The sequence below is a fragment of the Camelina sativa genome, chromosome 15 (assembly GCF_000633955.1).
Source record: "Camelina sativa cultivar DH55 chromosome 15, Cs, whole genome shotgun sequence".
NCBI classification, from domain to species: Eukaryota; Viridiplantae; Streptophyta; class Magnoliopsida; order Brassicales; family Brassicaceae; genus Camelina; species Camelina sativa.
Window position 1 is genome coordinate 7,121,054 of NC_025699.1, and position 20,866 is coordinate 7,141,919.

Consider the following 20,866-nt stretch of genomic DNA (forward strand, 5'->3'; position numbering starts at 1 on the left):
TGGCAGTAATACAGGTTTATATACTAAAAGGTCAAAATAGCATTGCATTTCTGACAAACAATAGAATATCAATGGACGCTCCACTCAGTTCTAGAGGAGAGAAATCAACAAATATTGTCAATTAGCATGTGCCAATAATTTTCTCAACAATATGAACTGTTTCTCGCGGTAGTCATGTCTAGTTTCATCACTGTTTCTTCAAGCTCAAGCCGTTTGATTTTCCTGAGTTCGAGGATGCTTGGTGGCATTGCTTTAATGGAGCCATAGAGCTCTACAAGAGTGAAGAATTCTTGTTTCGTAAGACATTTCTTTTGAACCAGTTTCCCTACCACCTCGTCCATGAGCGTCCGGTTCCTTCCAAGAATCTGGTGCATGCATTTTGTTAAATTATATTAAACAGAACCTATATAAAAGGAGAATGCTGTAATACAGATTTAGTCGATTTAGAAGTCTTTTTTTTACCTCTTTAGCACGCTCGTAACACATGTTCAATATCCGCAATGCAATGCCTCCGTATCAATATCCTGAAAATCCAAGTATTCAAAGATGATATTTGTTTCTGAATATTGAACCAAGTACTACAACTTAAGTTATGGCCTTACGTTAATTCGATCAGCTACCCAGAAGTTATTCAAGCCATGATGCTTATCAGAAAGACCACCGAGAACCAATGATCGAGCAGCTGACCTTGCGTTATCCGATGTTTCAGCCCATATCGTGCTTAACTGGAACAAGGCCATTAGCAAAGATTGGTTACTTAAAAACACTACTGGAGAAAAGTAAAATCACAGATCATATCTAGATGAAGTTTCTGATGCAGTGTCATGGCTAAAGGGATATCTCTCACCTGATCCTCACCATACCATAGTTCATCTGCAGCTCGAGGTGCTAACTGAACAGTGATACGATCCAAGATGGATTGTCGGCTGCATATAGTAGACCATAAAAGGACTTAGATTAATGTAAAGAGACCACAAGAAAGTAAATCTGTACAGTTAAAGCCACAAACCTAAGCATCCCTTCCTTAAATTTGATATGATCCATCTTCACGCGGACATAACCCAATTCTCTACCAGCTCTAGGGTTGATTGTAAGCTGGTCAAAGCCATCTAAATGTCACAGTGCGGCATAACAGAAAATTAAAGCTTCAAGGTAGTAAGGAGGGTTTGAAGGGAAAAGAAAATTTTTCGAAACTTACAAATTCTATATTCTTCATATCAGGAAAGTTCACTGCTACAACAGCCATAGCAGCTTCATTTATAGCAACTTGTCGCCATGTCTCGGAGATTCTGTCTTTTCTATCTAACATTCCTCTTTCTTCTATTTGTGCAGCTTGAAGCAAATCATCTGTTGTTAACTGCATTAGAGTTGTAGAGAATATATGATTTTCTCAGTCCTTTACTCGCTGGTATTAAAAAATAAACTTTTCAACTTATAATTAGCCTAAGCTACTTCTCTAGCACAAAGTCCAAGAGCTTAATCCAATTCGCACACACCATATTACCATTGGAACACGATCCTAACATTCAAAACCAAACCCATCCAAAAGCAAAAGCAGAAACAATTCGAACTAAAAAGATTGATCTCACCTCTGTTCTTCCATCACGCATCATATTAATAGCTGCTATCTCAACGATATTGGCAAGCTCTGCTCCAACCATGCCATCTGTCATGCTAGCAACTGCCATATAGTCCAAATCTTCAGCAATTGGCTTCTTACGAGCATGGACCTAAACAGCAAAACCGAAACAAAGATGTAGCTTTGAACTGAAGGACAAAAACTCTACAATGCGGAAGAACTTTGCAAATTTACAAGTTTAAGAATACAGAAACACACACACCAAGTCATTACCTGAAGAATTTCCATCCGTCCAATAAGACCAGGTTTAGGGATAAAAAAATATTGCGGTCAAACCTTCCAGGCCTCACAAGCGCAGGATCTAGAATGTCTGGTCTGTTTGTGGACGCGATGGTAATGACCTCTCCCCTTCCTTCAAAACCATCTAAAGAAACAAGGAGCTGTAACAGACACAGAAAAAACGAAATAAAAATTTTCATCCCTTAGAAAAACGAAGAAGACTATTATTACACACAATCAAAAATATCTGGAACCTGATTAAGAGTGGCATCCCTTTCTTGTCCTCCAGAACCCTTTATAAACCAACGCTCCCTTCCAACAGGATCTCTAATTCATCAATGAAGACCACAGATGGAGCCTGCAGAGAATCAAGAGAAAATCAGGCAAGAGGTATTGCTTTACTATCTGATAAATGAAACTGAAGGTGAGAATTAAGTTCCACGATCAACACGTGTAAGAAAATTTACAAGACTCACATTCTCTCTAGCTTTCCGCCATATGTCGATAGTTTCTCCTCGCCTCACGCAAAGGGTTCCTCGTACTTCTTCTTCTTCTTCCTAACAGCTTTCCTTTTCTTCCTCTCCCGTTGCTTCTTCTGCGCCCTCATAGTCTTTCCCATCATCTCTCTTTCCTCTTTCATTCTCTCAAGCTCCTCCTACCTCTGCCTCTAGAAATCCTCCCTCATTTTCTTCAACTCAGCAGCACGTTGAGACTCCTTCTGTGGCTTAACCCATGTTAACATATAAGCAGGCACTCTCCACAAAAACCGTAAATAAGGAGACGGCACAGGCGGCCTCTTAACCGGAGGAGTATAAGCATTAACACAGGCAACAGCGATCCCTAGAAACCTCTTATATCCATCCAAAGAAGGCAACACAGTCCTCAGTACTCTAGAATGAATCCTCTAAAACTACTAACACAGGCTCTGTCTTTTGCCGTAAAGTTAAAGTAGGAGGCTTTATCACATGCTTAAGCTTACCTTCAGGCTTTAAGCTCAAAATGTCAGGGTAAGGTATACGATTCGAAACTACAGGAAGATCTTTAGACCAAGCTTTAAGCTGCTCAAGAGTAAAAGCCTCCTGGGGTTTCTTCTGAGTTCTCTTTCTCTCTGATACCTTGGCCGCCGCGAGTGACGGTTGCGCCAGAGAAGCGGAGATTACAGTGAGTGTGATGGGCATTGCGAGAAGATTGACTTGGGTTGATTTGGCTTTATCGTTCTCATCACCATCATCATGAACATCGTTCGTAGCTGAATTGGTTTGGCATGAAATTGAAGGGTAGTTTCTGGTGAATCTCTGACGGTTCTCCGGTGTAAGGAATTGAGAAGGTGGTGACGAATGCCAGAGGGAAACGACAAGCCATGATGTAGAGATGAATTTCGAGTGAATTGCAATAAACCAAGCGAGTCGAGATAGATTGATTCGCCATTAAAACGTAGAGAAGAGCTTCATTTCTCAGGCGAAGGGATGGGATGGGATAAAAGAAGAAACAGTCGATACAGTAAAACAGTTTCTGATTTAAAATGGCTTCTTAAAATAAAGCCCAGTAGGCCCATTTATTTAGCTCAGACACTTTTAAATCCATCCAGTCGCGAAAAAAGGCGTTCTCTAATCAAGACGCGGAAATTAATTTGAATTATTTTGTCGTTTATAAGGAGGAACTTGGTCTGGTCAACATAATTTCAAAACAAGATTTAGCTGACATTGATTGAAAACAAACCATTCCAAAAATCAATACCATAACATAAACTAATTATTGTAATGATAGAAAAAAAAACATCAGACCGGTTGGTTCTGCATCATATATTATATGCAGACCATCGTTCAGTTTCATTGTTTCCTTTATAAAGAAGATTTGATTAGATGATCATGTACGATGACTAGTGTCTGAAATGAACAGCAGGGAGAAGCATATGCAAAAACATCGAAATTTCTTACAAAAGCACTCCTATATATGTCAACAACGTATATGGAACGCAGAGAGAAGCATATGCAAAAACACGTATTATTAAGTCTAAGAACCAACCAACTCAGTAAAAGATAAAACTAAAGCTTATAGGGCGTAAGAGTTCGGCTCCTCCTCTGAAGATGAAAAAGACCCGCTATGTGCCAAATTACCTTCTTGCAAGTTTCACTCCGGATTTGCAACTCGCCAAGCATTTCCACAACTTTCACCCCCTCCAATGAGAAACTCGCTTTGTTCTTTGGTCTTATCATGATATGGTGTGTACAAGAAACACCTTGCTCTCCCAAGTCATCATTCTAACATTAGTACCAGCTCTCATTGCTACCTGGATCTTTTCCCTTTATCTTCCACTGGCCCTTTTGTTTTAGTCAGCTTCCCATTGATCCTCTTTCCTCTTCCGTTTTTCTCTTGCCACTGATTCATCTCTCAACTCATAGGCGCCGTTTCTTGATCAAAATGATCCTGCCCAAAGAACAAAAACAATCTAGGATACATATCATCACCAAATCAAGTCAACTTCGATAAGGTCCAACAAATGTACTCAAAACAAACCTGCGATGAACAAAACCAAATCACACACAGCCTAAACCAACATTCACAAGCCACGATTGTGTTGAATGGAGCAATGTGGGCTTACATTTGATCTTCAATTCAACTAAACTCTTTGATCTGAGATTCTTGTGGAGATGTTCCACTGCCATTGGAATTAAAGAGCAATCCGAAGCTCAATGAAGCACAGTAAGAGATTTGGGCGTGTTAAACTGAAACACTAGCAAGTCGAATAAAATATGCACATCACTCACTTCTTAGGCGACTGGATGCGTATGAGGTTCAAACATATGCCAAACCAAACAGACGAAACCTCCGTTAACTCCAGGAGGTACCATTACAAAAGTACTGAATGCTTAGCCCATACTAAAAAGCACATCTATGAAACCCAGTCGTATGCTTAGCTGAAGTAATCAAAGCTTGAGGGCCACCAGAAATCTCCACAGGAACAACGACCATCTTCAAAACTCTGAGACCGAACAGCATCATCTCAGCATCGTTGTGAGTTATACTACTGGAACTCTTATACTCCTATTCTTTGGAGGAGTGAGGAGAAGCGTCCAGGATGGAGGTCTACGTCTTTGGCTCTAATTCATGGAGGCTTTACTAACCACCTTAGCTCGGCACAATGCGTTCACAAATCTGTTTCGGACCACCTCTTGTATCGCTCTATACATCTCACAGTAGAGCCTAGCTTCTTCAAAGGAAACGTGCAGACGTCATGTATTGTAGGTAGACGAGTCATGCTGAAAGTTTCTTCTTTTCCCAGCCCATTTGAAAAACTGATTCTTGACATTTTTTTCAACCTCTACCTCCAGTACGAGCCGATGACCCCCTTTCTTCAGTTTAAGCACTTCAAGGGCTTTCTCAGCATCAGGTCCTCCAATTGAAGATTTTCAGTATCCGATGTCATCATTCTGTTTCTAACTCCCATTAACCTCGTTGCTAGCTAGAACAAATAGTACAGGAGGATGTAAAGTAACTCCTTCTCTGTTATTAACTTTATTATCAAAATCACTATCATTCTCTCGTATACTAGTGCCATTCCCACTTCCGGAAACCATTACACCCATCTCCTTATTCTTTATCGTCAACTCTCATCTCAATCTCAGTTTCAAATGCTTCCAGTTTGCACTGCTTCCATTCTAACATTAGTATCAGCTCTCATTTTAACCACGTTTGCTTCAGTCTAAATCCTCTGCACTACCCTTGAAACTCACTTTCCCCCTCTCCATCACTATCATCAAGAGAACTGACACCCCGGTTTATGTTTATACAAAATATAAGACCTCTGGAGCTGCACTCTTCTGGATTGAAGCAATGCTACCTCCAACCCTTGACCCGGACACCAAGCTTCTTTCCGCTTATTCAAAAGACGCTAGCAAAAAAATTAACAAGAAGATATATAATTAGTACGCAGTAACACTCGTAACCTCAATCAGGCTGAGAGAATATAGTCCAAGCATCAATGCAATGCCTCCGTATCAATATCCTGAAAATCCAAGTATTCAAAGATGATATTTGTTTCTGAATATTGAACCAAGTACTACAACTTAAGTTATGGCTAAAGGGATATCTCTCACCTGATCCTCACCATACCATAGTTCACCTGCAGCTCGAGGTGCTAACTGAACAGTGATATGATCCAAGATGGATTGTCGGCTGCATATAGTAGACCATAAAAGGACTTAGATTAATGTAAAGAGACCACAGGAAAGTAAATCTGTACAGTTAAAGCCACAAACCTAAGCATCCCTTCCTTAAATATGATATGATCCATCTTCATAACCCAATTCTCTACCAGCTCTAGGGTTGATTGTAAGCTGGTCAAAGTCATCTAAATGTCACAGTGCGGCATAACAGAAAATTAAAGCTTCAATGTAGTAAGGAGGGTCTGAAGGGAAAATAAATTTTTTCGAAACTTACAAACTCTATATTCTTCATATCAGGAAAGTTCACTGCTACAACAGCCATAGCAGCTTCATTTATAGCAACTTGTCGCCATGTCTCGGAGATTCTGTCTTTTCTATCTAACATTCCTCTTTCTTCTATTTGTGCAGCTTGAAGCAAATCATCTGTTGTTAACTGCATTAGAGTTACAGAGAATATATGATTTTCTCAGTCCTTTACTCGCTGGTATTAAAAAATAAACTTTTCAACTTATAATTAGCCTAAGCTACTTCTCTAGCACAACGTCCAAGAGCTTAATCCAATTCGCACACACCATATTACCATTGGTACATGATCCTAACATTCAAAACCAAACCCATCCAAAAGCAAAAGCAGAAACAATTCGAACTAAAAATATTGATCTCACCTCTGTTCTTCCATCACGAATCATATTAGTTGCTGCTATCTCAACGATATTGGCAAGCTCTGCTCCAACCATGCCATCTGTCATGCTAGCAACTGCCATATAGTCCAAATCTTCAGCCATTGGCTTCCTACGAGCATGGACCTAAACAGCAAAACCGAAACAAACCGAAACAAAGATGTAGCTTTGAACTGAAGGACAAAAACTCTACAATGCGGAAGAACTTTGCAAATTTACAAGTTTAAGAATACAAAAACACATACACACCAAGTCATTACCTGAAGATAGGGATAACAAATATTGCGGTCAAACCTTCCAGGCCTCACAAGAGCAGGATCTAGAATGTCTGGTCTGTTTGTGGACGCGATTGTAATGACCTCTCCCCTCCCCTTCCTTCAAAACCATCTAAAGAAACAAGGAGCTGTAACAGACACAGAAAAAACTAAATAAAAATTTTCATCCCTTAGAAAAACGAAGAAGACTATTATTACACAGAATCAAAAATATCTGGAACCTGATTAAGAGTGGCATCCCTTTCTTGTCCTCCAGAACCCTTTATTAACCCACGCTCCCTTCCAACAGGATCTCTAATTCATCAATGAAGACCACAGATGAAGCCTGCAGAGAATCAAGAGAAAATCAGGCAAGAGGTATTGCTTTACTATCTGATAAATGAAACTGAAGGTGAGAATTAAGTTCCACGATCAACACGTGTAAGAAAATTTACAAGACTCACATTCTCTCTAGCTTTCCGCCATATGTCGATAGTTTCTCCTCGCCTCACGCAAAGGGTTCCTCGTACTTCTTCTTCTTCTTCTTAACAGCTTTCCTTTTCTTCCTCTCCCGTTGCTTCTTCTGCGCCCTCATAGTCTTTCCCATCATCTCTCTTTCCTCTTTCATTCTCTCAAGCTCCTCCTACCTCTGCCCCTAGAAATCCTCCCTCATTTTCTTCAACTCAGCAGCACCAAATACTTATTGATAAAAGAAAAACAGAATTTGTCACAACATCGAACCTGGAATCTTGACACCTCTCCTGCGGTACATCTCTCCAATGAGTAAAGAACTTAACGATTGCCAGAAAACAAACAGAGGAGTTGATTAAAAACCAGAAAAGGGATTGCCATTTATTAGTAGTAATCTGCACATTGCAGGGAGGAAGAAGAGATACAGACCATGTTCGAAGAGCATGACAAAAGGAAACAACAAAAAAACAAACCAAACAAAAGATGTGCAAAGGGAATAAGTTTTAATTGTAAACGGAGCAATAAATAAATCTGGTGGTTCTCATCATGCAGGTTGGTTGATTTGGACAGGACTTGGAACGTAAGAGAAGGCATGCGGGAAAATCTCTTTTGCTGTTGTAATCTCTCCGAGATCCACTTCTCTGAAGTAACCGTTTTGTCCAATGAAGTAAGCTGTGTTGCGATTGGTTTCCGATACGTTTTTATCTTCATCAAAGACAACCACAGCTCTCTTCTCCTCGTCAACGAGGAAACTGCCACCGCTATAGAACCGACACCCTGTGAGTGGATCCATATCCACGGCTAAGAACTTGCACCAGGACAATGCATCGGGCTCGATCTTGGTCGTAATCCAAATCTCCATCTCACATGTTTCACAGTGCTGAAACAACACCGCAAGCTGCTCTTCTCTAACACTAGATAAAACCACTGCATCTTCACTATAAGACTCAAAAGGCAGAGGCAGACGCGGACCAAACCTCTCTGTAGTAAAATCGAAACAGAGTAAGAAATCAGGCATGTCTTCTCGGGATACCTTATCTGTAGCATACCAGTACGTGTTTCCCTTCAAAGACAGGCCATAGTTATCAAACTCCACATCCCAGTCTGGAGTGACATCAAGAACTCTCCATGAACTAGAGTTTAAATCGTAGATTTCGTGCACATACATGGCGCCGGGAACATTTAAATATCTCAGGATTTTATGGTTGTTGCTCTTGTCGTATCCGAGAGCATGACCATACCAGATCCCTCTGTGCTTATCGGATCTGAGTTCCACACGGATCCACCGAGTTTGCCCTGTATACGGGTTCCAAACCACGAGCCTAGTGTAGTCTTCCGTGAGGCATAACACTAAACCCTCGCAGTGATATACTCGAGTGATGACGAGTTTATCCGAATCGTTTAGGCTGATAAGATTACCTGTAGGCCTTAATGATGGATCAGACCCGTTGTCAATTCCATGGAGATTGACGCTCATCAAATAGAGACTATAATTTATCAACACGATCGCTGAAAATTCCCCTTCCGTCAATGCTGAAGCTGCTTGAGCAAGGTGCTTCTTTGTAAAGCTCTCATCTTTGGATAAAGTGTTCCACTTTTTGCAAGTTGATCGCACGGCTCTAGTCGATGTCCCCGGAATTCTACAGAGGATCTCCTCCGCCAATTCCCTCGGAAGATTGGAAATCGTCATTGATCTTTTCATCTTTCAAACAAGGATCGATTGGAATTGAAAATTAGGCTTGTTTTGGTTACTTTCGCCATTGCCCGAATCCTCTAAATCGGATATATAGTGTGAGTGCGACGCGACCTCCGGATACTCTTTTCCTTTTTCTTCTGCCCTGAATCCGTTTACCAAAAAAAAAAAAAAAAGTCAAATTTCAAGGCACTGAAACTGAATGCGTTTACAAAGGTGGGCCGGGCCAATCATGATGGGTTTCACAATCTACTCGGGCTCTCATTTTTTTTTTTGTTCTATTTCCCACCTTGCCATGCTTCTTTAAAGTTAAATGTATGAGCGGCGATTTTATACCATTTTTGACAAAAATAACAAGAAAGCACAATATCCAAAATCTACATAAACCACCAAAATTACAACACAAACAGAAAACAAATAGGAGAAATCAGGAAAAACGCCTTTTTCATATCCCCACAATAGTCATGTATTTGAATTCATACATTTTACTATTGATCTAGCCTAAACATACCTTATGTTCCTGAAAATTTGAATTCCGTACCCCAACTTCGAAATCAATACCCCAAGTATAATTGTTGTGCCATAACATACAAAACATGTTTTTCGACTAACTCTGTTAAGCTTTCGTTTCATCAACCAATAAGAAGAGAGCAAAACTTTACTTTTATGTATACTAGATGCTTCCCCACGCAATGTGTGGGTTGTGGTGTAGTTGGCACTTTCTTGTTTTTTTTTGGTCTTTTTCGTTTTCTCTTTTGTATTATTTCGTTTTAATTAGGCATATACGGGCTTTGCCGTCACTTTTATTTATACACTATATGTTTATACCATTTCGTTCAGGCGTGTATAATTGTGGCGTTTATTTTTTATGAATTATGAAGATGTTGTTTCTTGCTTTTGAGGATCTAATCTTATCATTGACTGATATTGTTTCCAATACATTTATTGTATTATAGATTTTCTAATTAACTGCTTATGTAAACCCTTCATTGACTGATATTGAGCCGCCATGTTTCATAATTTGAATTTCATTTTGACGCATTAGGATTAGGGGGTTTTTTATCTTCTTCGTGGATGTTTCGGATTGGAGTGTGCAAGGTTTTTTTTGTTTCGTCGTGGCTTTTTCCCTTTGGGTTTCAAACCCTCTGAATTGAATTGACAGAGTTCGTGCATCTTCCTTTTATTTCGATTATAACCTTTTGTTGTTTGTTGTTGGTTGTTTGTGCATATACAGATCTCAACCACATTCTCCAAGCGTCAAGGGCTCGTTGGCTCTCTGCTGCCGAGATCGACACCCTACTTGCACGCAGCGATGCACTGACAATTACACCCAACTTGCACAAGCCCAGTCTGAACCAGTCAGGGCTCTTTCTCTACAATCACAGAGCATTTACCGACGACGTGGGATCGTGTTAGGGACAGCAGGTTCACCACTTGTGCAAAAAAGATGGTATCACCTCTCTCTCTCTCTCTCTCTCTCTCTCTCTCTCTCTCTCTCTCTCTCTCTCTCTCTCTCTCTCCGCTTCTGTCCTGTCGTTTACAAAATTGCTTGATGTTGATCTTTTCAGATTGAAGATGATACCATAAACTACACCACGGCTTCAAAACCGCTTACCAACACGACTCGTTTCCAAAGAAGGACTTTCCGGTGTTCAAGTAGGTACCAGAACCTAGCATTGGTCCATTACCGAGTTGTTGTTCTTGCTACCGTTCCAGTTCAAGCCGCTGTGGTGGTTTAGGATGAGACCATCGCCTCGCCATCTTTCCAAACATTTTTACACGTTCTGTCCAATTTTAGACCATCGCGATTCGTTTACTGATTCCTGGTTTTGTTTGTGATAATGCAAGACTAGAACACTTGCTCTGTTGTGTTTCTTTTCAGTAGTGTGCTAGATTTAAGACACTTATTTTGTTGTGTTTCTTTTCAATAATGCAAGATTTAATGACTAATCTTGTTTTGTGTATAAAAACCCTTTGTCGTTGTGTTGTGTTTCTCACATGGTTTAGTTCTTCTTTCTTTTTCCAAATAAAAATAGTCTTCATTTTTACCAAAATTTCTTACAAAAGCACTCCTATAATAATGGAACACAGAGAGAATCATATGCAAAAACACATTATTAAGTCTAAGAACCAACTCAGTAAAAGAAACAATTTAGTAGCTGAATTCACGTTGGATACAATAACACCGAATGGGACTAAGAAGAGCAAAAGTTATATGATGTTTTCATTGCAGCGGCTAAGAGATGTTTAATCTTCATTGACATCTTCTGTGAAGTCTTCAATCACTTCGGCTCTATTAGATTGTTTGTTCAACGAGCGCAACTCCTCGATTTCATACTTCAACATTGCATCACAAAACACTTTGTTGTGATTCTGCAGTTTACCTCGGCATCCTGAGGATTTGAAGTGGTGGTCACTCATAGGGATGGAAAAATCAGCATGAAAGAACAAGGGAACGGTGTCTCTATAAGGCGGTATTGGGCAAGAACTGTCTTACCTGCTACAGGACAATTCGCATTTGGATTTTTGACTAGGTAATGCAGGATTACAGCTTTCTCATAGACGTGCCTGCAATCCATACTGCAGCCAGAGAAGGATCACAAAGACTCGGTATCAATTTTACCGCACAATCATCGATCATTCATGTAAGCTATCCAGCACAAAATAAAGTGATATTTCAAGTTTTATGATACATATAGAACTCAGTATCGAGTAAATAAGGCTTTAAGGATCATCCTACACGGACATCAAGCATGGCAGAGGACAAGCAAACATCCGAACAAAACAGGACATCCGGGTTAGGGTAGAAAAAGAAAAAAACAATACACATTCATTGTACCTGCGAACTGGATCTGCTAGTTCAGTGACAGGCTTCCCGCTCAAGGGGCAAGTCATATTTAGGAGAGGGCACTGAGTACTGGTCATGACAATGTCCTCTTCATCGTCACCAGGCATAGGTTCACCTGCATGATGAACATTCTGCAGCAAAACATTGACAAGAACTTATACGGAAATTCAAGCTAAGAAGAATAGAAGTAAAACAGCAATACTATTCTGACAAAAAAAGAGAGAAAACTGAGGAACTAATGGTGTAGAAAGTCAAAAAGATCGCATACCCAAACTGCCTCCCTGAACTGGCGCATCAAATGATCATTTTGTGGCACTGAAGAAGGGGCAGCCTTGAGCTTTGTGAATTCATCATCAAGCAACTTTTGAAAATTCGTTAACTGCAGTCATTAGAGTAAATCAGTCTGCTAAAACTAAAAGAAAGCAACAGAATAATAAGCAATTAGACTACACTTAATACAAGAGGAAATGGGAGTACCTGTTCCCCAGGTTGGTACCCATTAGCAACAGACTGAATTGCTGAAGAACGGTGATTACAGTCACTGTATAAATCCAATAGCTCAGCCACAGAATTTTCAAGATCTTTAACCTAGTGGAACCCAAAATATCGAGGTATAAAGAGCATTTAGGAAAAAAACAAAGACATACATCAAGGAAAGAGTTTGGCTGGAGCGGACACAATACAATGTGAGAAAGAAAGAGATATATGTGATATTGAATAACCAAACCTTGTCAGTTTGATTTTCTTTCTCCAATTGAACAGCAATGTTCTTCATCATTGTCACAGCTTTGCGGATATCCTGCAAAGAGAAGTAACCAAAACTATGAATATAATAGATTGTAGGAAAAACCAAATTCAAACGAAAGCAAAAGATAAAGCAGATTCTTCTTAGGCTATATTTTTGCCCTAATTTATAAATCCCTTGTTTACTTCCAAACTAGTCAAAACCCAGAAACCCATATTTACATCAAAAAAAGGGTAAGAATAACAGTGGTTTGAACGAAGAGAATACTCACGGCAAGCGTGGAATTGTTATCAGATACAAGGACCAGCGATGCGTTTTGAATCCTTCCGCCAATTCCGTCGGAAGAGGTCGCCGACGCCATTCGCTCCAATTTTATTCTTCCGAGGTTTGTTTTGGAGGGAGAATTAGAAGCCGCCGGAGAGTGTGTGAGAGAGAGAGAGAGAGAGAGCCTGAGGAATACGGAGGAGGTTTGCTGANCTTCTGCTGCTATAACCGACATGTAGTTTATTTTATTAATCGAACGTTGTTGTTTCGCTGCAACCTATGTAAAAGCTATAAAAAGGCCGCAGCCCAATCAACTCCACCAACATAGCCCGTCTAGGGTTTTGCTAAAATATACTGTGTGTCGTTTTATGCTACTATAAACGACACGTAGTAAAAACTGCTCAAACTTGTAGAAGACATGTGTGTGGACAACAAGAGATGGCATGCAGTTTTAAGGATATACTAGATCTTTTGGGAAAACGTCGTCGTCTGAGCTCCAATCCTCCAATTCACCGGGACTCGGAGACGACGAAGGCGAAGGCCATAGCTTCCCCAACTTCTTCAATCTTCATCAATCCATCAACCATCATTTTGAATTTCGTTTTAATTTGAGAACATGACCGATCAAGAAGGAGACTGGAATTTTTATCTGAGAATCCTAAGCAATAGCGCGCGGGATTCAACGGATCCTGCTTCTGATCCATCTATACTACAATCAGTACGCAATCTTATAGACTCAGCTCGAGAAATATGATTTAGTTTAGATGAACAAGGGATTCATTTGCTTGGGTTTTTTTTTTTGTTGAAATGTGTATGGATTAGGTGAAGAAGCTACATGGGTTCTGTAATTTGGAAAACTCAGATGATCTTGTGGCTAGAATTTATCCCCAAATCAATAAGGTCTTCCAGCGTTCGGTTGCTTCACTGTCTCAGTCCGATTCAGGGTCTTCCAAAGGTCTTCTCTTGCTAGTATGTTGTTACTCTCCCTGAGGATTTTCAACCAAATTTGTTTCAGATGAGTTTTTTTTTTTCCTATGGTTTTGGGGTCTAGCGTATGATGCATTCAGAGATTGTGTGTTTTGTGTTTCAGGCCATTCTTCAGTTTTTTCTTGATTTTGGGGATATGGTTCTGCACGATGCTGACCCAAGCTTGAGGACTTTCTTCCGCTCGTGTCTTAGCCGGTATGGACTTGCTTTTTAATGTTTTATATTGGTCGTATTGCTTCATTGTTTGTTCAGTCTGCTCATATGTGTTTTCTACTATCAGTTTATGTAGATAATTCTTGGGTATTTTATTAGGGACATATGTGCTGACCTTGTGATGAATCTTCCTTGTAGTGAGTTTTCAGATACTGATGTTGCAGAGGCAACTTGTGAATTCCTTATCGCGAACAAGAGGAAGCTCTTAGCGTCTTTCCCAAACTTACTCCCTCAGGTATAAATTAGGAAAACTAGCCATATAAATCCTAATACTTGCTTCTAGCTTTCAGCCACAAGAAAATTACTCTCTTCATTAGCAAACACCTCTATTTATTTGGTTATTATTGTGTGCATCAACATAAGTAAGAGAATTGTATCTTGTTGTCTCCACATATTTATGCAATCTAGCTGTTCCTTTTGCTTTCATCTTTCTTAATTTGTGTCCATTTCACTTATCCACCGCTTCAACAATAAAGCCAGAACAGATATGCCATCTTCTCCATCTAATACAAGATATTGTATCTGCAGTTTTTCCCTTTGTTGCTTAAGCTTATTGCCTGGAATTGGGAGAAGTAAGCTGGAAAATTCTTGCTATTTTGTTGATTCTGATTTCTGATTTCATAAGTGATTTGTCTATAACGGAAAAAATATTTCTTGCTTCTTATTTCAGGTTGGAGAAGTCCTTCCTGAAGATATTTCCCGGACTAATATCACCTGGGTCATTTCTTCCTCTATTTCCATCCATTTTAGACTTGCCAAGTGAGTCCGCTTGTCTGAAAAATGCTATTGGATTTTTTATATTTGTTTATACTCTGACTTGGAGGCCACTTTAGGTGAATCCAACTGGTAACGTCTATTGATTTGAGCTTGGATTATATTCTCTCAGCCTGATTGAGTGTGCGAGTGTAGTGTGTATTAATTATATGTCTTCGTCGTAATGTTTTTGCTAGTGTTGGTTGTGGCATTAGAGAAAGTTGAAAGAAGCTCGGGGTCGGGGTCAAGGGTTGGAGGTGGCATTGCTTCAATCCAGAAAAGTGCAGCTCCAGAGGTAATATATTTCATAAATATATAAACCGGGTTGACAGTTCAGATAGTCAATGAATGACAAGGATCCCTGTGAATGCAGATGCTTCTTGCCCTTATGGATGAAGCATATACTGGTTCAACCATCGGGGATGGAGGGGATGACTCTGAATCTGAAGATAACAATACAATAGATGTAGCTGATCCTCTGTTTCTGGAGCTTCTAAAGGACGAAAATGATGGTCTAGCTGTATGCCTTCTTCCTCGGGCTTTGCTTTATTCCAAATTCCCAACGGAAACAGTTGCATATAAATATTTTCTGTTTAGTCAAAAATTTAGGGTTCTAAATGAAAGGTGGTAGTTGTTTTAATTATCTAATAGATTTGATGAGAGTATCTATTCAAATTTGTGCTTCAGGAAAGACACCGCGCTACTCCTGCATTAAGTTCAGCTCTGCAGGCTGCTGCAAGTGGTCCTCGGTCAGAAAGGATGAAGCAGACACTTAAGATTGCTCCGCGACTTCTTGATGTCTACTTTAGTGTTACATTGCGAGATGCAAATGACTGTAAGATAATTTACAGCCTTCCCAGGTTTATTTAGTCAGTTACCAACTTAGTTAGGCCTTTGACCACTATTCCGTTCATGCTTGTTTTCTATCTTTTTAATGCTTTATGTTTTGCAGCTTTGATCTGTGCATTAATCCCTCTACTTATGACAAGAAACGCTACAATGTTTCCGGATAAGAATTTTTCTCATGAGGTATCACGCATCTTCGTGTTACTAATATAGTACTTCCATTTCTGAATACTATCCTTAGAAAATAGAAAATTATTGGCACATGCTAATTGACAATGTTTATTGATTCCTCTCCTCTAGATCTGAGTGAAGCGTCCATTGATATTCTACTATTTGTCAGAAATGCTATGCTATATTGACCTTTTAATGTACAAACCTGTATTGCTGCCATATTGGACCTTATCTTACAGAGATATTGTTCGCCTATACAGATCCGTAGGAGGCTACTGGAATTTGTACTTGCTGCATTTCAGAGGTCTCCAAGTTTCATTGCCCTGTTGAAAGTAATGTCTTCCTATGTTTTTAGATTTTTCTTTTTAAAATAAACCCTACGTCCATGGGTTACATAGTCTATTATGATTGCCGCATATTTTCTCAAGAACTTCTTACATAATGCAGAAGCCTATAATTGACCGGCTTGGAGAAGCTTACGATGATGTTGCAAAGGTCAGTTTCTAATATTTTGACGGATCCTTCGTAAGATAATCTCCTCTAAGCATTTTCTTCCGTAGAGAGAGTTAGCTTTACAGCTGTGTTGGGCAATTGGAGAGTATGGTGGCGGGGGAGAAGCACACAAGGAAGCTGCTCGAGAGCTCTTTGAAAGTTTAGAACTGCTTCTATATGAGAATCTCTCATCAAGGTATTTTAACTTTTGTTATATATCATCATTCTGCTTTCTCGGACAGAAAACAGAAATGGTATTAACACCGTTTTCTGCAATTTGCTTCCAACAAACCAAAAAAAAAAGCCGCCTAGGTCTGAGGCAAGAGTCTGGGAATGGTTCCAGAAGAACAACACAGTCAAGACTTTTGTGTTTTGTAGTGACAGCTATCGCAAAGCTCGCAACATATCACCGGGAATTATTACCAAGAGCCCGTGTCGCCTTGGGAAAGGTATATACATGAAAATGGAGACATATCAAATCCACTAATGAACTTATCAATGGTCGCTTTAACTTATCATTATGTATATGTGTAGGTAGTACGGTCTCGGATATCTGATGCAAGGGTTTGGAGAAGAGCACATGATTACTTGGGACTAATGAACGAACCAGGAATCTGTTGGTCTGTGTTAGGACCTTCACGGGTTTCAGAGAAACGGTTCCCAGGCACGGTTAACTGGAGCGAGGGCGGACAAAAAATGGTTGCACACATTCCATTTCACATTCTTAGTGAACAAGGAGGTTAGGAGTCTCTTATCATCCCCTCTATTAAAACTTGATTCAAACAAGATGATAGATAATGTGATTGGAATTAGAATAGATCTAAAGTTGTGTCATTTTTTTGCAGGTCCTCCGTTCCATGACTTTGCTTTATCCGATGTCATCCCCAAAAACTGATCAAACAAAGAAGTTTCTTAAATTGTGTTTTTTTGTTGTGAATAGTGAAACACTGAAAATTGTTGTGTAATGCCCATCTGCAATCTTTTTTTCTATCCAGCAGATGTGGTTGTAACTAAATAATGTTATCATTGGCAAAGATCCCAAACAGACCCGGTTCGATCCGGTTTAAATGTGGTCTAACTCCCGGTTGAATTACAATACAAAAAAAAAAAAGTAATCCGACACAATAATGACGAAATTGCTATCGCCGTATTTGATCCTCTTTTCTAACAAACTCCGAAGGAGAAAATGCCAAAAAAAAAAAAAAAATTACACTGAGGTGGGTCCAGAGCTTAGCCGTAGACTCGAAAAACGACACCGTAGGGTTCAGGGCGGAGGTCGGCGGAGATGATTCTCTCCTCCACCACTACAGACGTCACTCGACTCCTGTCACCACCTTTGTGTTAAATAATACAGTAATCTCTCTTGGTACCCGAGTCTCTCTCTCTCTCCTTCTCTGTATTCCCATGCTTTTTAAACAAAAACAATTATTGATTCTCAGCATCATTATGACTTTATTATAATTTAAAATAGTTTCCATTCTTCCAAAATCAGCAGCTGACATTGATCTCTTTTTTGTTTTTATGAATTTTCTTCTTTAACTAAATGTAATATTTCTCTATTAAAAAATACGGAACTCATGAGATATACTTCGTCTACTCAAACATAACGTGTCGAGTTAAATAAATAAATAAAACAAAAAACAGGGTTGGTCCATATATTACGAAATTGTACCCAAAAAAAAACATCATATCAAACAATTTTCTTATAGAAAAGTAAAATATATACAAGTAGAGTTATTTTGTGAGAAGCATAGGGGGTAAAAAAATAGAAGGAGAGAGGTGAGAAATATGAAAGATGCATGCAAAAGAAAAGATGGGAATATTTTTCAATGCGACGTTACCTTACTACAGATATGACGCGTCTATATCCTGTCCGTTCATTTTTTCCCTCTTCAGACGCTGATGGATGGATGTGATTGCTTCTTTATGATTTGATGCATCCATGCACCTCTGTTTTTATTTTTATTTTTTCTTCTTTGTGTTTTCTGTTTTTGTTTTTTCCAATAAAGTTTTGACTTTTGATGTAATAATGCTTTAACGCGTATAGATGAATTTTTCGTTAAAAGTTTAATCTTACTCATGGTGTGAAGCTCGCACTTCTAAACAAACAAAGATCCAAGTAGTATCCAGTAATCTATAGTTTTCTTTTTAAAAATTGTAACTTAAATAAATTTTGGATTTTTTTGCTTACTTACTCTAGGGTGACGTAGAATCGCCTGAATTTTCCAGTCACGCACGCATTGCATGCTCAAAAGACAAATGTCCAATAATATCATACTACTAGATCCTAAAACACATTTTAGCTTAAAAAATAGGATTGTAATCCTATACACACACATATATATTCGTTTTGTGTGGTGTATTGTACACATCAACATCAACTCTGTCTGTCACTAGCTACTGTCAAATATCACATCAGTTGCTTGTAGAACAGGAGAAACACAGATCATTTTTAAAAAAGGACCTTTTTTATTTCCCCTTCTCTTTCTTTTCTCTCTTCCTCCTTTTAATATCTTGTGGGAGATTTTGTTTTTTCTTTAGAGCTTCTCTCTTGTGTTTGTGTGTGTACCGACAATGGATATTGATGTGTTTAATGGTTGGGAGAGATCAAAATTTGAAGATGAAACCCTAATGCCACCTGGGTTTAGATTTCATCCGCCTGATGAAGAGCTCATCACTTACTATCTCCTCAAGAAGGTTCTTGATTCCAATTTCTCTTGTGCCGCCATTTCTCAAGTCGATCTTAACAAGTCTGAGCCTTGGGAACTTCCTGGTAAACCCACTAAACCCACCTTCTTCTGTTTCACCTGATGCACTTTACAAAATTTAATATTAAAATCCCATCTCTAGACTTTTGCTTTAATCGTCATAAACCCTAGTTTCATCAAGTCCATAGTTAGACTTTCCTCTGTTCTTATTTGCCAATATCCAAATTCTAGGACTTTACTCCTGTGATCCAATATCAAATGATTCAAATGTCTTATAGTTTAGTTGTAGCACGATATAGGCTTAGCGTAGACATTGTTTCTTGTAACTCTTTAGACTTTGATCAGTTTTAAAGAACTCAAAACTCTTGTTCAACTTTATTATATCTGCAGACTAGTGACTAGTCCTTGTTCGGTTCTGAAACAGAGTCTTTACCTTAAAGACAATGTTGTTATAACTCGATCGATGCAAAGTTTGTAACTTTCACTTGTATACCTTTTGAGTAGAGAAAGCGAAAATGGGAGAGAAAGAGTGGTACTTCTTCACACTAAGAGATCGAAAATACCCAACTGGACTGAGAACGAACAGAGCAACAGAAGCTGGTTACTGGAAAGCCACTGGTAAAGACAGAGAGATCAAAAGCTCAAAGACAAAATCACTTCTTGGGATGAAGAAAACTCTTGTCTTTTACAAAGGCAGAGCTCCTAAAGGAGAGAAGAGTTGTTGGGTCATGCATGAGTATCGCCTTGACGGCAAATTCTCTTACCATTACATCTCTTCCTCCGCTAAGGTAACTTTTTAAAAAATCTTTCTAAATGATACACTTTTTCTCAAATGCATAATCACAATGTATTCTTTTACACAGGATGAATGGGTTCTCTGTAAAGTTTGTCTCAAAAGCAGCGTGGTTAGTAGAGAGACAAACTTGATCTCTTCGTCTTTTTCTTCCGCCGTCGCCGGTGAATTCTCCTCTGCCGGTTCTGCCATTGCTCCGATCATCAACAACTTTGCCACGGAGCACGTGTCCTGTTTCTCCAATAACTCTGCTTCTTCTCATACCGAAGCAAGCTTTCCCACTACATACCTTCCCGCTCCACCACCTTCACTGCCGCCACGTCACGTCGATGATGACGTGGCCTTTGGTCAGTTCTTGGATTTGGGATCGTCGGGGCAGATTAGTTTCGACGCAGCAGCAGCAGCAGCGTTCTTCCCTAATCTGCCTTCTCTGCCTCCCACGATGCTTCCTTCTCCTACGTCATTTACAATGTTCGGCGGAGGCTCCGCGAGTGTCTGGCCGTTTGCTCTCTGATGATCTTCATGCGGCTACAAACTATGTCTACTATCTTTTAATATTTTTAATCTACCAAAAAGACCTTAGATCGCTCAATTCGTAACCTCTCATTTTCCTGGTGTAATGTTTCTAAACATGATGACATCTATGCGAATTTCATATTTCTTGCAACAAGTTTTCTAGTTCGAAAGCGTCCTAAAATGGTTAAATTAGTAAATCGTTTATCTTATTGATAAAAAGGCCTTAACTATAGTTTTTAGGAGATTACATTCTAATTTTTATATAGAGGAAAGTAACAAATAGTATTAATTAGGCTATGATAGGTAGGTAACGTTTGAGTTCTGTTCATAACTTAAAAATGTCACCAATCATAATTTGTTTTTAAAACTTGGTAAGATTACCAATGAACCTCTTGCTCACCCCTATGG

The 20,866-nt window shown here is 39.3% G+C and overlaps 5 protein-coding genes and 1 pseudogene across 10 annotated transcripts; 2 read left to right on the forward strand and 4 right to left on the reverse strand.

Annotated features, from left to right (window-relative positions):
* Positions 1 to 3,342, reverse strand: LOC104748201 (annotated as a pseudogene).
* Positions 3,735 to 7,515, reverse strand: LOC104745806 (probable inactive ATP-dependent zinc metalloprotease FTSHI 2, chloroplastic). 6 transcript variants are annotated; one of them, XR_760782.2, is made up of 9 exons: positions 7,423 to 7,515; positions 7,201 to 7,304; positions 6,965 to 7,107; positions 6,690 to 6,830; positions 6,299 to 6,457; positions 6,118 to 6,209; positions 5,956 to 6,034; positions 4,627 to 5,750; positions 3,735 to 4,517 (listed from the first exon to the last, which is right to left on the reverse strand). XR_760782.2 is itself a non-coding variant. In XM_010467159.2 (8 exons), exons 4-8 carry the CDS (start codon positions 6,807 to 6,809, stop codon positions 5,616 to 5,618), a joined length of 585 nt encoding a protein of 194 aa, XP_010465461.1. In that variant the 5' UTR covers positions 6,810 to 6,830; positions 6,965 to 7,107; positions 7,201 to 7,304; positions 7,423 to 7,515; the 3' UTR covers positions 3,735 to 5,615. The 6 variants fall into 6 exon arrangements, 2 of the variants coding, with proteins under 2 accessions (XP_010465461.1, XP_010465462.1); XR_760784.2 differs by having other exon boundaries at positions 3,735 to 4,285; positions 4,461 to 5,750; XR_760783.2 differs by having other exon boundaries at positions 3,735 to 4,375; positions 4,461 to 5,750.
* On the reverse strand, positions 7,790 to 9,264 carry LOC104745807 (putative F-box protein At3g17620). The gene has a single exon (XM_010467161.1). It carries the CDS (start codon positions 9,129 to 9,131, stop codon positions 7,974 to 7,976), a length of 1,158 nt encoding a protein of 385 aa, XP_010465463.1. The 5' UTR covers positions 9,132 to 9,264; the 3' UTR covers positions 7,790 to 7,973.
* On the reverse strand, positions 11,220 to 13,185 carry LOC104745808 (E3 SUMO-protein ligase MMS21). The gene is made up of 7 exons (XM_010467162.1): positions 12,987 to 13,185; positions 12,698 to 12,769; positions 12,448 to 12,558; positions 12,239 to 12,349; positions 11,962 to 12,101; positions 11,620 to 11,702; positions 11,220 to 11,515 (listed from the first exon to the last, which is right to left on the reverse strand). Exons 1-7 carry the CDS (start codon positions 13,074 to 13,076, stop codon positions 11,370 to 11,372), a joined length of 753 nt encoding a protein of 250 aa, XP_010465464.1. The 5' UTR covers positions 13,077 to 13,185; the 3' UTR covers positions 11,220 to 11,369.
* On the forward strand, positions 13,426 to 17,519 carry LOC104745809 (AP-5 complex subunit zeta-1-like). The gene is made up of 16 exons (XM_010467163.2): positions 13,426 to 13,697; positions 13,802 to 13,948; positions 14,070 to 14,161; positions 14,318 to 14,414; positions 14,708 to 14,751; positions 14,850 to 14,938; positions 15,130 to 15,227; positions 15,306 to 15,452; positions 15,620 to 15,767; positions 15,885 to 15,961; positions 16,210 to 16,281; positions 16,397 to 16,444; positions 16,510 to 16,637; positions 16,746 to 16,890; positions 16,976 to 17,180; positions 17,287 to 17,519. Exons 1-16 carry the CDS (start codon positions 13,596 to 13,598, stop codon positions 17,334 to 17,336), a joined length of 1,689 nt encoding a protein of 562 aa, XP_010465465.1. The 5' UTR covers positions 13,426 to 13,595; the 3' UTR covers positions 17,337 to 17,519.
* LOC104745811 (protein CUP-SHAPED COTYLEDON 1-like) lies at positions 18,850 to 20,601 on the forward strand. The gene is made up of 3 exons (XM_010467164.2): positions 18,850 to 19,214; positions 19,654 to 19,937; positions 20,013 to 20,601. The coding sequence occupies exons 1-3, from the start codon at positions 19,016 to 19,018 to the stop codon at positions 20,454 to 20,456; spliced, it is 927 nt and encodes a 308-aa protein (XP_010465466.1). The 5' UTR covers positions 18,850 to 19,015; the 3' UTR covers positions 20,457 to 20,601.